Source organism: Nannobrachium achirus, assembly GCF_963921795.1.
Source record: "Nannobrachium achirus genome assembly, chromosome: 3".
In the NCBI taxonomy this organism is placed as follows: Eukaryota; Metazoa; Chordata; class Actinopteri; order Myctophiformes; family Myctophidae; genus Nannobrachium; species Nannobrachium achirus.
The window spans coordinates 63,356,159-63,370,175 of NC_137812.1; the positions used below are offsets into that span (position 1 = coordinate 63,356,159).

Sequence of the window (14,017 nt, forward strand, 5' to 3'; positions counted from 1 at the left end):
GCGCTACGTATCACTTCTGTTTTATCACAAACCCGACAGCCCATAAGGTCCTGCATGGTGCTAGGTCCCAACTTCTGTTTTTATCTCAAACCAGATGGCTCATAATAAACATTCTGGTCCCTTTTCTGTTTGGTCTGAAAAGAAGACCTCCCATAATAAACGTCTTGATGCTAGGTCCCTTTTCTGTTTTGTCTGAAACCAGACATCCCATAATAAACGCCCTGGTGCTAGGTCCCTTTTCGGTTTAGTGTGTGTGAACTGTGAAGCAGGTGTGTGTAGGAGAGGGGGATGGGAAGGGAACCAGAGAAAACATGGGAGTTTAAAGTGTCAGGGTTTACAATGTGTATGTTATGCTTAGTGTAGTTTGGTGCTAAAGCTGCAATCGAAATCCAGCATTAGATATGTCTGTAAGGAGAGCGCAGAGTGGGTTAGGTTTATGGTGAGAGAAGTATTAGTGCAATACATACTGTGTGTGTGTGTGTGTGTGTGTGTTGTTGGAGTCAGCTAAATACTTTGCTGTCGAGCGGCTGTGTAAATTTATCCTTAGCAGTAAAAGACCATAACCATGGGTGTGTATGCTTATACACACAAACTCCTACTGACTGCCAAATTCCAGAGTAGTGAGGCCCTCCAATGCTGAGTTGACAGATAAGAGCTACCAAAGCTATTGAGAAATGTCAGTATTTGAAATACTATGCTTTCTAACTGCTTTCTAAATAGTTTACTAAATGTAGTAGTAGTAGTACTAATGTTGAAGCTTTTTTCTGGGGAATCAAAATATAAAGCTACTGTTTTTCATTGTATATCTTTTTTTAAGCAGATGTCTTCCCCCTGAACATAATTGAAGTGTATTAGAAATCGATGAAAAATAGAGAAACAAAGGCAAGCAGGTTCACTGCAGAAAAGAAATGACAATAAGGATAGAGAGTGAAAAGATACAGTACTTTTCAAGCATGCATGTAAGGGGACAGGCAAATGTACACGAGAAGCACAGATAAAATGTAATTAAATTAAAATACACTGCCTAGTGCCTATAAAGGAGAGAGAGAATGTGAAAGAAAGAAATGTAGGTAGGAGACAGGAGAAAAGATATTAGGGACAGTCTTACATACGATATCATTAGTTATTATTATGCCAAAGGCCTTCTGTTTTCTGTGATAAGTAGAAACCAGTTATCATTATGATAAGCACACAGGGCTACAATGTGAACTCCTCAGTAGTATTCATTTAACTCTGAGCATGTCACCAAAAGGAGCGTCCATTTGGTTACACTCAGTTACAAATGAATGAATTAACACTGTGCACTCTACAGCAAGTCTAATTTAATCCATAGTCCGTTCTGAATAACAGGTGTGTTATTGTGTTAATACTTTATAAACTACAATAGTAAAACATTTTTAGAGTATACTCTAAATCTTTTTTTACACACTTAGCTATTTGTGTTGAGCATCTCTATATAGGAGGGGGGAAGAAATCTATTTGCCTGCTTGTCAAACAGCCTCAGGCCAGGTAGTCGGGGGCATTAAGGATATCTCGCGCTAATCAGTCTAAAAGCGCAAAATTTTGCACAGATGTAGCCCAGGGCATGCTCTAATGATTTAGCTAGGGCGCCCGAGTCGGCGACCTTCGGGGTCATGTATGGGTGAGCATTCATGTTAGTCGGAGGCCTTAGGTTTTTTTTTCTAGTGCTAATTAGTCTAAAAGTGCCAAATTTTGCACAGATGTAGCCCAGGGCATGCTCTAATGATTTAGCTAGGGCGCCTGAGTCGGCGACCTTTGGGGTCGCCACATCTCCGGAAAACACCCAAAAAACTCTGAAAAGTGATGACTCATCACTTTTCATCACTAAACCATCGTTTTCTGAGGCCATTGGTAGCCCAAGGAATGTTTTTGTGCAAAACAAATGCTTGCGATGGATTCAGCATCATGACAAACCCCTAGTTAGACCGCTCACATCCAACTTAAATACCCAGAAAAAAAAGCGTTTTTCTGGGTATTTTCCTCCTGTATAGAAAGTCGATGGGAGCCCAACTTGATTTGGCCGCTGTGGCGACCCCGAAGGACGCCGACTCGGGCGCCCTTGCTAAATCATTAGAGCATACCCTGGGCTACATCTGTGCAAAATTTCACGCTTTTAGACTAATTAGCGCAAGATTACCATGTCATCTCCCTTAGGCCCCCGACTAAGGGGGACGTCACAAGTTTGCTAATATCTCTGAGGAGAGCTTGATGTCAATGGGGACAACATGTGTGTGTTCTTGTCATATGCCACTCTTTACGGGAGACACGTGACTACAATGGAAGCTTGTACATTGCCGGTCTGTTAATTGCATTTCCTCTTGCAACAGAGATTACATGTCACCATGAGTTTCTTTTGTTCTGTGAAATTTTCATTTGTTCATTTCCCCAAATAGAAATATCAGATATCGGGTGCCCTCTGGCCTAGCGGTTCAGGTGCATACTACATTATAGGCTGTAATCCAGCCTAATGGCGTGTCGAGGGTTTGAGTCCCGATCCCGACGACCTTTGCTGCATGTCACTCCCTGTGTCTCTCTCCCCATTTCCTGTCAAATTCAATTCAAAGGAGCTTTTATGGCATGAGAAAACATACGTTAACATTGCCAAAGCGAGTTTCAAAACATAATATCCTGTCAGTATCCACTGGTACTTTCAATAAAGGCATAAAAAGCCCCAAAAATACAGTAGAACAAAACGTGGAGGCCTTATTATGCTCCAAGAATAAATGGATTTACTTGTACAATAAAGATGTTTAAAGAGTTATACCCTACCCATAATGTTATGAATATAAAGACTCGATCTATAAATATACTCTCTCCCATAACCACAGCCAAACTGAAGCCCTGCCTCCTAATTTGTGACTGCTGACATGACAGTATGCAGTATCATTGCTGACACTTAATGTAACAATAATACTACTATGATGCAGTGTAAGTATATTCAGATACAAAAAAAAATCTTATAAAGATTGTCCACAGAATTACTTTTTGTATTGTATTGTGTATCAATGTAGAAGCTTAAGGTTAATTAATATGTAGGCTACTGTATCATGGTTGCCTACGTTGTAACTGTTGAAATTATACACTTAAGCCTGACTTAAACGTCTACGTAGAAATGTCACATGGCTCACAGCGTGTAAAAAAGCAGAATAAACTGTCCAAGCTCCCTTGCTTTGTACCTATGATTATGTATTTGTTTGTTTGTTATTTCAATCATTCATTCATTCACAAATCCTCATAATCATATCTATGAACAAGGACTCAAATATCATATCTATGAAACATCCCTGTGTGAGCATGACTAAAGCAGTGAAGTAGGCCTACTATCCCAATGATTTACAACCCTATTTCGAGTTGCATTCAATGACTTGTGGCATTTGGCTCAGTAATACTGTGAAGGGTATAGTTACACACCATGCAGTGAAGGATACACTGTAAGACGGTGATAGCCAAGTAGGCCAGTGGCTCTTCACATTCTGAACTGGCACGGTCCACAGGTCTATTCCAGTCTGACCACTAGTATACACGTGAGGATGATTGTGTGGGGACATACTGTAAGTTTCATAAGATGGTCTTTCACCAGCTCCTTCTGCTTATGGGGAAACCCTGTAGCCCTCTTCTTCCCTAGCAAAAGTAATCTTGTTTTTAATTCTGTTTTTTACTTGATCATTTCTTCATCTTCATATTAAGTACTTATTTTAATAAGTGCTCTATAAGTATATGCTTATTAAAATGCTGTTGATGTTGATGACATATTATCTTGCTTGTTGTATTGATGTATTTATTACCTGCTTATTGTAAGTCACTTTGGATTAAAAGCGTCTGCTAAATGCCAAAATTGTGAATTGTAATTGTTAAATGGTACATTTACATATGATTTTTATCCGAAGCGCTTTACAATGTGCAACACATTCACATGCCGATGGTGGAGGAAACCATGCCAGGCACCAGCCTGTTCATCGTGAACAGTTAGGGGTTTCAGTGTCTTGCTCAAGGACACTTCGACACTGGGATTCCAACTGGGAATCTTCCGTTTTCCAAGCAGCCCGTTCTACTTCCAGAGCAGTGAACAACTGCCAACCCTATGAAGTAGTGACTAATCTTGCCGGTAGCAACTCCATTAACATGTCACATGTTGTCGTGACTTCAGTAAATGCTCTGTTGAACAGGAAGAAGAGGCCTTTCATGGCAAGGCACACTGAGGGGAGCCAGGCTGTCCAGAAGGAGTTGAAGAAGGAGCTTGTGCCGGCCAAGACATTTTAACGGGGGCTTTACAAGGACAGGCTGGAGGGTAGGTTTTGAGCACCCATCCCCCTGCAGCAGCGCAGCCGTGGCCCCCACTCACAGTATCCCCATTCACATCTACAAGTCGAAGTAAAGTTCCTGGGAGGACACATGAACCATAAACTGGAAATACGTTTTATTCAAGGGACACCAACAAACTGAACCTGGTGGGGGAAAGGTTAGCTCTGTAGTTAGAGTTGAACTGGATAATCTAGTGGTTGTGGAGGGATGCTAAAGTAGTGTGGATGAATGAAGACCACATTCCAACCCAGGCTCATTGTCCCCTAAGTCGGCATGACACCACAAAACGACATGGACACGACAGTCCTTTGTGCCAGTAGCCTTCAGGCTGCACAACCAAAAGACCAACACACATGACACTTGCACATTGACCATGGGATGTACAGTACAGTACAGTAACAGTACACTACAGAACTGAGACAGATGCGTGTTAAAGATAACTGTTTGATACTCAAGTCATACTTTCACTCACATGTTCCTTGTTGTTAATAAACTGTATTCATCCAGATAGACAGTCACTGATGAAGGCTGGTCTCATATTCACTGTTGATAGTTTACATATTAATTTGGAAACAATACATAGGCTACTGATGCATATTTTCACTGGTGTTTGTTGATAGACGTTTACAGGTCTGACCATTTGTATAGGGGACATACACGCACACATGCACACGCACGCACGCACGCACGCACGCACGCACGCACGCACGCACACACACACACACACACACACACACACACACACACACACACACACACACACACACACACTCACTCACTCACTCAGTGGGTCTGATTAGGCAAAGACTTTACTGTTTAGTTTCATACTACTAAAGATGAAAGTGTCCTGATGAGTTAAATAATGTTCAATCAAGATAGATATAGACAGAACAATAGAGAACTGTTGAAAAAGTAAAACGCACAGTGAACAGTGTCCTACTTTCAGGGACTAATTATAGCTCTTTAATGAGCAGTCCAGTATGGGGTCAGTACCTCAGTTAATCAGCTTAGCTCCTCAGACAGTTAAGGTGATGGGATGAGGGCATCAAAAAGACACATTAACTCACCCACCTGGAGCTGATGAATGAACATATTACTGCTTAAGATGTGTGCTTTGAACTTGAAATAAGGTTCGTTAGTTGAGTGCAACACATGTGTACAGTATGTGTTAACTTAAAGGAGCTATAGTCAACTTTTTCTTGAAAAACGGATGCTAAAATAAAAATAATGTTTCGAAAATATTTTATAAAAAAATAAGCTTCATATATGTGTTTCAATAAAAAAATGACCACAAAAAGCGGAAAAATAATGATAACATAATCATTTTGGTCCTTTGTTTACATTTACAGGGTCCGAAAAATGTAAACAAAGGGCCAAAATGATTATTTTATCTTTATTTTTCCGCTTTTTGTGGTCATTTTTTAATTGAAACACATATATGAAGCTTATTTTTTTATAAAATATTTTCGAAACATTATTTTTATTTTAGCATCCGTTTTTCAAGAAAAAGTTGACTATAGCTCCTTTAAGTAGCTTAATTGTAAATGTGTTTAACACCTGTGTTCACTCTGTGAATTGAGTGAGTAGGCTAGTGGACTGATATAGACCTGTTTAAAAGGGTATACATACATACATTTCCTGCCCTTACACAAAATGTTGAGCAATAGAATTGCTGAGAAGTGTGTGTGTGTGTGTGTGTGTGTGTGTGTGTGTGTGTGTGTGTGTGTGTGTGTGTGTGTGTGTGTGTGTGTGTGTGTTTTGGCTTTTAACAAGAATCTTACAACTGCGTGAGTCAAGTTTCAAGTATCTGTTTGAGTATTTTCCTAGACCACATGATTTCTGACTTCTGGCAACAAGACTGAGCTATTCCAAAACATTGTGCATTCTATGACTCTTTCACTCTCACTCTCTCTCTCTCTCTCACACACACACACACACACACACACACACACACACACACACACACACACACACACACACACACACACACACACACACACACACACACACACACACACACACACACTTTCCATTTATTGTAAAAGCAGGAAATGAAAGAAAGTACCATTCATTGTAGACTTACAGTGACCCCTGGTGTCCTTCTGTTAAACTACATCTACTTTAAAGAACGCCTTCATTTTTGTCACAGCAGAGCAGAGGGTCACATGACTACGTACATGCTTCCGTAAAAGTCATGTGTCAAACGGTCAAAACATAGCATGATACAACATTTAAGTGCCACGTTAGTCGTGTTTGGTGCAGTTTATGCTTACCTCCATTTTCATTACAAGTCGAAAGGCATAGTTACCAGGTCGGTCAAACGTGTTACACCTTAATGCTGTACTTTACAAGGTTTTTCATTAGAAGGTAGGTTAGCAAGCTTATTTTACGGCGTGTGTGTGTGTATTGTATGTAAACAGAAAAAGAAAATGCATATTGAGCAATTAAGAACGAGTAGTGTGTGTCCACACTCCACACACTGACACTACAGTAAGATCGGGGCTTAACTCAGTCTGTACGTAGTACTAAGCAGTAATGCTTCTTGTCTAGCATGCAGCAAGTATTTAATTGTGACGGTGGTGTGTGTACTGTGTAGACTGTGTGTACTATCTCTCTCCTACCTGCTGCGTTTGGATAATAGACTGTACGTGAACTGACCAGGAGTCTTACACTGCCGGCTACTGGCTAAACTCTGTCAGAACAGCCTACACACATTTCAGTTCTATTCATCCATGGCGCTGGAATAATATAACATTAAACAATATAATATTCCCAAACAAGAATCTACCATCTAGAACAGTAGCATGTGGTTGATCATTATGTGATCAAATTGGTCAAATATTAGCCTTCCCAATAATGCCAGGTTCACTCAGAGACAGATCATAACACTTGTAGAAAGGTTGTTATTTTGAGAGAGAAATGTCTCGCACTATGAATACATTTTGACATGTTTATTTGATGGTAACTGTTGTATAATTCAGGGGTTGACACTAAGTTCACAGAGGCACTTGCCCGTCGGGCAAGTACAGGTCATGTTCTACTTGCCCAAAGGTTATGCCCACTTGCACGAAAAGTAAATTGTCCATTATAAAATAATAGGTAAGATTTTAATTAACGCTCAGTTTAAGTCATATTTCTGTCATCATCAAAAATCATACTGTACCTCAATACTTCCAAATATGGTTTCATACTAGTTATTTTACATTTTTAAGTGTAGCAACAGTAAAAGCGGCACATTATAGGTAAACAGTGCTCTTATTTTACATTCCACAGACCAGAAGACAGGCCTCTGGCCACGTTCAGGTGTTTAGACAGATATCTTGTGTTGTGTTTATAGACGGTTACGTCCACTCTCAAATGAGCACTTGTTCGGTCGGGCAACCTGAAAGTAAACTTCACCTGCCCGGAAGTTTTATTTACCTGCCGGGGGCAGGTGGGCAAGCCTTAGTGTCAATCCCTGATAATTGCAATTATATATTTCGCGGGTGGCTGGGTTAATCATATTATTGACACCGCTTTTCCTTATTAAAGCCTTAGTTTTCTGTGTCGTCACCACACAAGATGGCGGCCGAAGCCGGACCGATTTTTGCAAGGCCAGGCCCACATCTCAGTGTCCCTCACACTGTTGGAGCTGAGGTAAAGCAGCAAGAGGTGGCCCCCGAGCAGGAAGTTGTTGTGAAGTCGGAGCCTTCCTCACCGGATCCTCCTCTGTCTCCCCAGTCTCCTCCCTACACCTTGGACTTGGAGCTGGGGAGTGACGTTGATGTCCCGAAAGCAGGGAAGGCCACCTCGACCATCTCCGATGCCGTTATCTCAGATCCGAGTGGAAATGTTCAGAGCTACACTCCCTTTGTGTTCGCACTCCCCACAACCACCCACGTTATGGTGGTCCTCACCCCTAAAAGTGAATCCACCCTTGTCCCTCTCGCCGATCCGGCCAACAAAACCTCTCCTGCATCCAATGATTGCGACAGTGACTCTGGCATCGAGTCCCTACCCAGTTCACCTCCACAGATCCCGTCTCCTCCTCCTGATTCTGCTGTCAAGCCCTACTCCACGCCGGAGCCCACCTCCCCCGGTCCCAACGCCCCACGAGTCAAGTCGGTGTCGGGCGCGCCCATGGTGGTGGAGAGAAAAATTATGAAGAGGGAGCAGAACAAGACAGCGGCCACCCGCTACCGGCAAAAGAAGCGGGTGAAGCAGGAAGTGCTGCTTTCAGAGTGCACTGAGTTGGAGAAGAGAAACGACGAGCTGCGGGATAAGGCCGAGTACATCAGCCGAGAGATCCAGTACCTCAAGGACCTGATGGAGGAAGTCCGCAACGCCAAGCACCGTCGCAGCAAGACCAGCACAGTGGCCTAGTCATGTTTCTGCTCCAGGTGTTGCGCACCGAAAATAGACGATTGACAAGTTCACAACACATCACACTGCGACACCCATGGGCAACTAATTGTAACTCAGACTTGAGTTGGGCTGCAGTCCATGTATGGTAGTATGCTAGTGTGGGCGATTGAAACTGCCAAGTGGAGAGAAAATGGTGATGTGGGGAGATTAATGACGAAAGAACAGAACAATAGCTTGTATGACTATACTCCCCCATACCGATCTGTGGCCAGACCCCACCTCACCAAATTCTAACATAAAAAGTTGACCACCCTATTACCCTGTCAACCCCTTTGTTTTACCTCTCTTCTCATTCTAATTTCATAACTTCCCCTGAGCTCAAGTCCAGAAAGGGGCCTCATTTATTTAAGAATTTGTTACACTGAACATGTTTTGTCAAGTTTTGTTTGTACATAGTTCCTCCTGCTTTCTGATTGTGTTTTTTATTATTTAATGCTGGATAACCCTTCAATGTCGTAGTTAACCACTTTCTTAGTTCAAGTGTTTGGTTTGTATAATTCTTTGCATATGTTCTATTAAATATCTATCTAAGGGAAAGCTTGTTATTACCGAGTTCATCATGCCAAACATAATTGCATTACACTGGCATTTAGTTAATGCTGATAGAGTGAAGTTATTACTGTAGTAGTCCAAATGTTGATGTTCATTATAGCATGGCATTTGGATGTCAAGGCATGTCAGTAGCTTCTGCTTCTAATTTACACAGGTATAATTATGGCATTGTTGTCATTTTAAACAAATTGGTACGGGACAAAAAGGTTTTAGATTATACTCCAGGTCCCACATAGGAAACATGTAAAACTGTTAACTGTTGTTGCGACCATAGGTCGCAGTTTAGTATGGGAACCGTCACAGCTTGACCGTATCTCTGTAACGCCTGACACTGGTTCCCTTGACACAACAGAGCAGAGTTTTTGCAAGGCCATGCCCACATCTCAGTGTCCAGTGGACACTGTGTTGTGTTACGACGGCTTTCACATTATCTAGTTGATCAGACAGATCACCATCAAACCTGGATATCCATATATGGAGCTGACACTGACATATCATCACCTGGAACTCTATATGGAGCTGACTGGATCATCACCTGGATCTTCATATATGGAGCTGACCAACACTGACATCATCAGCTCTATCACCTGCCACCCGGATCTCCATATATGGAGCTGACTGATACATCTACGCCTGACATCCTGCACTCCATATACGGTTAATCGGTTATAGTTGACTCGTTCTGACATCACCAGGATGACTCGACCAGCTCAGCTGAAGCATATAAAGAGACTCTCCTAGTAGCACAGATCCAACAAGTTATGTTTAGGCAGAGTTTACTGAGGTTACGTTTGTTGTTATCCTTATCCCCTGTCGTGTCTTCCTCCCCTGCTTTGCCGTATACATCCATGCTTAACAGAATGTCTTCAAGTGGACCTCGCCGTGTCATCTGGGAGTCAGAGGAGCTGGTGGCCTACCTCCACCCCTCTCCTTGGACCCCAGGTTCTGCTGTACTGGAGCAGAGGACCCCTGGAGGGACGGGAGGCAGCGTCTTTCACCTTGGACAGAGAGACTATTTGGCCATGCTGCGGGGTGCCAGGGCTGTGGGGCACCTGCTGTGTGACAGGCTGCACGTACGCAGGTGTGCACTCGTCAGCAGGCTTAACAGAGACAAACCAGCCCAGGTGAGTGTTCCTCGTGACACTTCTAAGTCAGTGATTCTCAAACATTTAAAATGTAAGTACCCCCAGTTGATATAATTTTCAATCTCCGGGGCCCCAATCTACACTATAAAACCTTAATCATAACTCTGTTACAGACTCGTAACTCCTCAGGCCTCAGGGACCCCCTGTTTAACCACATGAACCCTAGCGTCCATATTATGGGGTGAACCATTTATGAAAATGGCAGATTGCCTATTTTCGGCAAAGATATTTAGCGTAGAGGGGAAAAAGGAGGGGTCCTAGACCAAGTGGCAGTTGGCTGAAAGTTTTTAAATGGTAATTCTACATTAAGAAGCTTAAAATGTAACTCCTCAGGTTTGTGATATCAGTAGTGAAAGATTCTGGAGCTGATAGGCAGTACTGAGTTCACAGAGCCACACTGCTTTAATTATTTACATTATGCTGGGTACTGTATGTTGTTAGATGTACTGTACAGGTATGCTCGTTTGGTAATCCACTGATGTTAAGTGTGTTATTGATGCTAGGTTTGATGTCTACCTGAATTCCTATCCTTTGTAACACTGTTTTCTAATCTTTGATGTTTTATGGTCCACAGATCCGTATTCTCCCTCTACACGGCCTCGACGCTGAATGGCGCCCCCACCTTGCGGGAGAGGAGGATTACACCCCTCACGACCCGGGCTACTGCACCTCCAAGAGCGGCCCTCGGTGGACCGACGGCCGTCTCGCCGAGCTCCAGGCTAAGATACGGGCCAAGCTCCCCTCCCCCGACGCCCCGCCCAACCTCACCTTCCTGGGCGACGACCCCGCGCACCCCGGCCTGTTCTCGCGTATCGTCCGCGGCGAGGAGCAGCAGTGGCGCGTGTGGGAGGACGAGGGCCATGTGGCCTTCCTCACCCCGTTCCCCAACTCCCCGGGCCTCACGGTGCTGGTCCCGCGCCGGCCGCTCACCTCCGACATATTCCGACTGGACGAGGGGGATTACGAAGGACTCGCGCTGGCGACCCAGAAGGTATCGCGGCTTCTGGAAGAGGCGCTGGGCGCCTGGGGCGTAGGGCTGATATTCGAGGGCTACGAGATCGACTACGCCCACGCCAAGCTGATACCCCTGCTTCTTCCGTCGTCGTCGGGGGAGGGAGCTCCCCTAAGCGGCACGCCGCCCCTTGCACAGTTCTACCCCACCTATCCGGGGTATGTGAGCTCAGAGGACGGGCCTGACGCAAGCCCAGAGAGTCTGCAGGACTTGTACACCAAAATCACACAGGTTTAACCACTTCAACCACTGTTTCCCTCCAGGGGTCCCTTACGTTTTTTTCCCCCCCAAATTTTTTGTTTTTCATTATTATTTAAAAATGTTTTCAAAAAACAAAATGTTCATGAATATGAAAAGAAATGCAATGATCTCTTTAAGTAATTTCATGAGTAAATACTAAATCTAAGAAATTACTGTACATAAATTAGAAAACAAATGTTTAAGAAGTAGTGTAAAATAGCCGATCTACAAGTATATCTGCTATTTTCTCTAGTTTGGGTCCCGGGAAAAAGTCAGATTTTTCTTTTGGGTCTTGAGCAAAACATTTTGGAAACCACTGACTTAAATCATATTACTTCATTGACCACGTTCCCCAGGGGTCTGCACTTTTGGCCCCCGCCATTTTTCTCTCTACACCAAATCTCTTCGTCGAAAATAGGCATCAGCACTACTGTATGTCCTACTACTGCACTATGGGACCAAAATGAAACGAAGAGAACTTATGTTTGTACATTTGTACTGTGCAGTCCTATTATATAACATTGTAAAGCACTTTGGGGTCTACAGTAGTTGACTAGAAATGCACTCTAAAATGCAGACTATTCGCAGCAGTGGTTCCTAAACACTGGGCGAGGAACCCTTTTTTGTGTTTAGTTTACTAGTATTTCAGAAGAGTTAAAAGTAAAACGTTTCCAGATATTTACCCATTTAGAACGGGTACACATTATTGTGTATCATTATTTTATGCTTTAACTATTGAAAAATAGCAGATATACAAGCTCACAGCGCGGCACCGAGTGCAGCGCTGCGAGCTTGTAGATCTGCTATTTTTGAAAAATCGTGAAAATTTGAATTTTGACCCGATTCTATAAGTGTCTTTTGAATCCTTCTAAGATTTTTTGAAAAACCTATGTTTCTATGTGAGCAATCTGGCCAGCCATCGTCAAAGAAAAGGTCCTTTTCACTCAACTGGAGCTCAGTTAGTCTGTTCTTGAGACTACTATGTCAGTGGTTCTCAAACCTTTTCATGTGAAGGACCCCCAAAATGATATTTATTTGGCCACGGACCCGCATCTCAAAATATTTAGTTCCAGGGACCCCCCCCCCAGAAGCAACATTTGAGTTACAAACGTTCGCTTTGAAAATATATTCAAAGATTTGCACACATTTTCACGACTTTATCAAAAATAGCAGATCTACAAGCTAGCAGCGCGGCACCGAGTGCCGCGCTGTGAGCTTGTATATCTGCTATTTTTTCACTGGTTAAAGCATTCAATAATTCTAGGCCTAAATGGGTTAAAAGAAATAGTCAAAGTAGTAGTCAAAATATCAGATCTACAAGCCCACAAACCTGTAGTATTGTGACGGATGTGAGCTTGTAGATTGGGCTACTTTCACTTGTTTGGCCCAGGGAGACATAAAATGTCTCTTTTGAGTCTTGAACTGAAAAGTTGGGAACCACTTGATTTACAGCCTTAAAAAAAGTGCCTTTGTGACTCAAATGAGTCTTGTGGGGATTTTTCATTGCTGGATTACATGTGTGTCTGTGCACCAGTACCTAAGAAATATTATGTTCAAGAAAATATGGATTTTATTTGGAAACAATGTGAAACAGATGTTCCTTAACGTATATATATCTATAAATATAGATATATTACAGTATTTACATTGGAGTGTAAGAAATTTCATTTTATAAAACACACAAAGCAAAGACAACAGATTACAACCTTGTTTACATGTAGCACTCCTGTGAATGTAATTGATAATCATTTAGTACTTTGAAAACTTTATTAAACATATTGTGGGGGGAAAACATTTAGTAAAGTTTGGATTGATATATAAAGCTTTTTCTCTTAAAGCAATTTTAGCAGTTGATTTGGGGGGAGGGGGGGGTCCACATAGGCTGTGGACAAAAGCCCTTATCGGAGTCTGCGGTGAAGAGCCTATCACCGCAAATTTTAGGTGATAAGCTATCCACCTAAAGTGAGAAAACAAGTGGAGGCCATCATATTTAGTCAGTCACAGTGAAGTCCTATCACTGTGACTGACTGGTCTAGATCGACCAATCAGTGAACAGGGTGATGGGCCGATCTGTCTGATATTAAAAACAGAGACATGTGTTGGGGTTCGCGGTGGATAGCTCTTCACCGCAAGTAATGACGTAATGTTGTAGTTTTATGACTTAAAAAGACTACACCGTGGTGGATAGCTTATCACCGCGCTGCCTACTATGATAGGGGCTAAAGAAGGCGCATCTTCTGTCCCAAGTGTGTTTTTGTTTGTTTTTTGCTGCATGCATTCTGCTCGGCTTGTTAAGTGCTATCTTCTCTCCATCTTGTTACCTTCTCATTATCCACAATCA

At 42.7% G+C, this 14,017-nt stretch overlaps 1 protein-coding gene across 4 annotated transcripts; it reads left to right on the plus strand.

The window, feature by feature from the left end:
- The first annotated feature begins 6,544 nt into the window (after positions 1-6,544).
- Positions 6,545-12,936, plus strand: LOC308281220 (cyclic AMP-dependent transcription factor ATF-4). Of its 4 annotated transcripts, none has more exons than XM_080721341.1 (3): positions 6,555-6,690; positions 10,139-10,403; positions 10,999-12,936. In XM_080721341.1, the coding sequence occupies exons 1-3, from the start codon at positions 6,659-6,661 to the stop codon at positions 11,671-11,673; spliced, it is 972 nt and encodes a 323-aa protein (XP_080577467.1). In that variant the 5' UTR covers positions 6,555-6,658; the 3' UTR covers positions 11,674-12,936. The 4 variants fall into 4 exon arrangements, with proteins under 4 accessions (XP_080577470.1, XP_080577467.1, XP_080577469.1 ...); XM_080721342.1 differs by having other exon boundaries at positions 6,583-6,634; XM_080721344.1 differs by lacking the exons at positions 10,139-10,403; positions 10,999-12,936 and adding an exon at positions 7,855-9,423 and having other exon boundaries at positions 6,545-6,634.
- Positions 12,937-14,017: the final 1,081 nt, after the last annotated feature.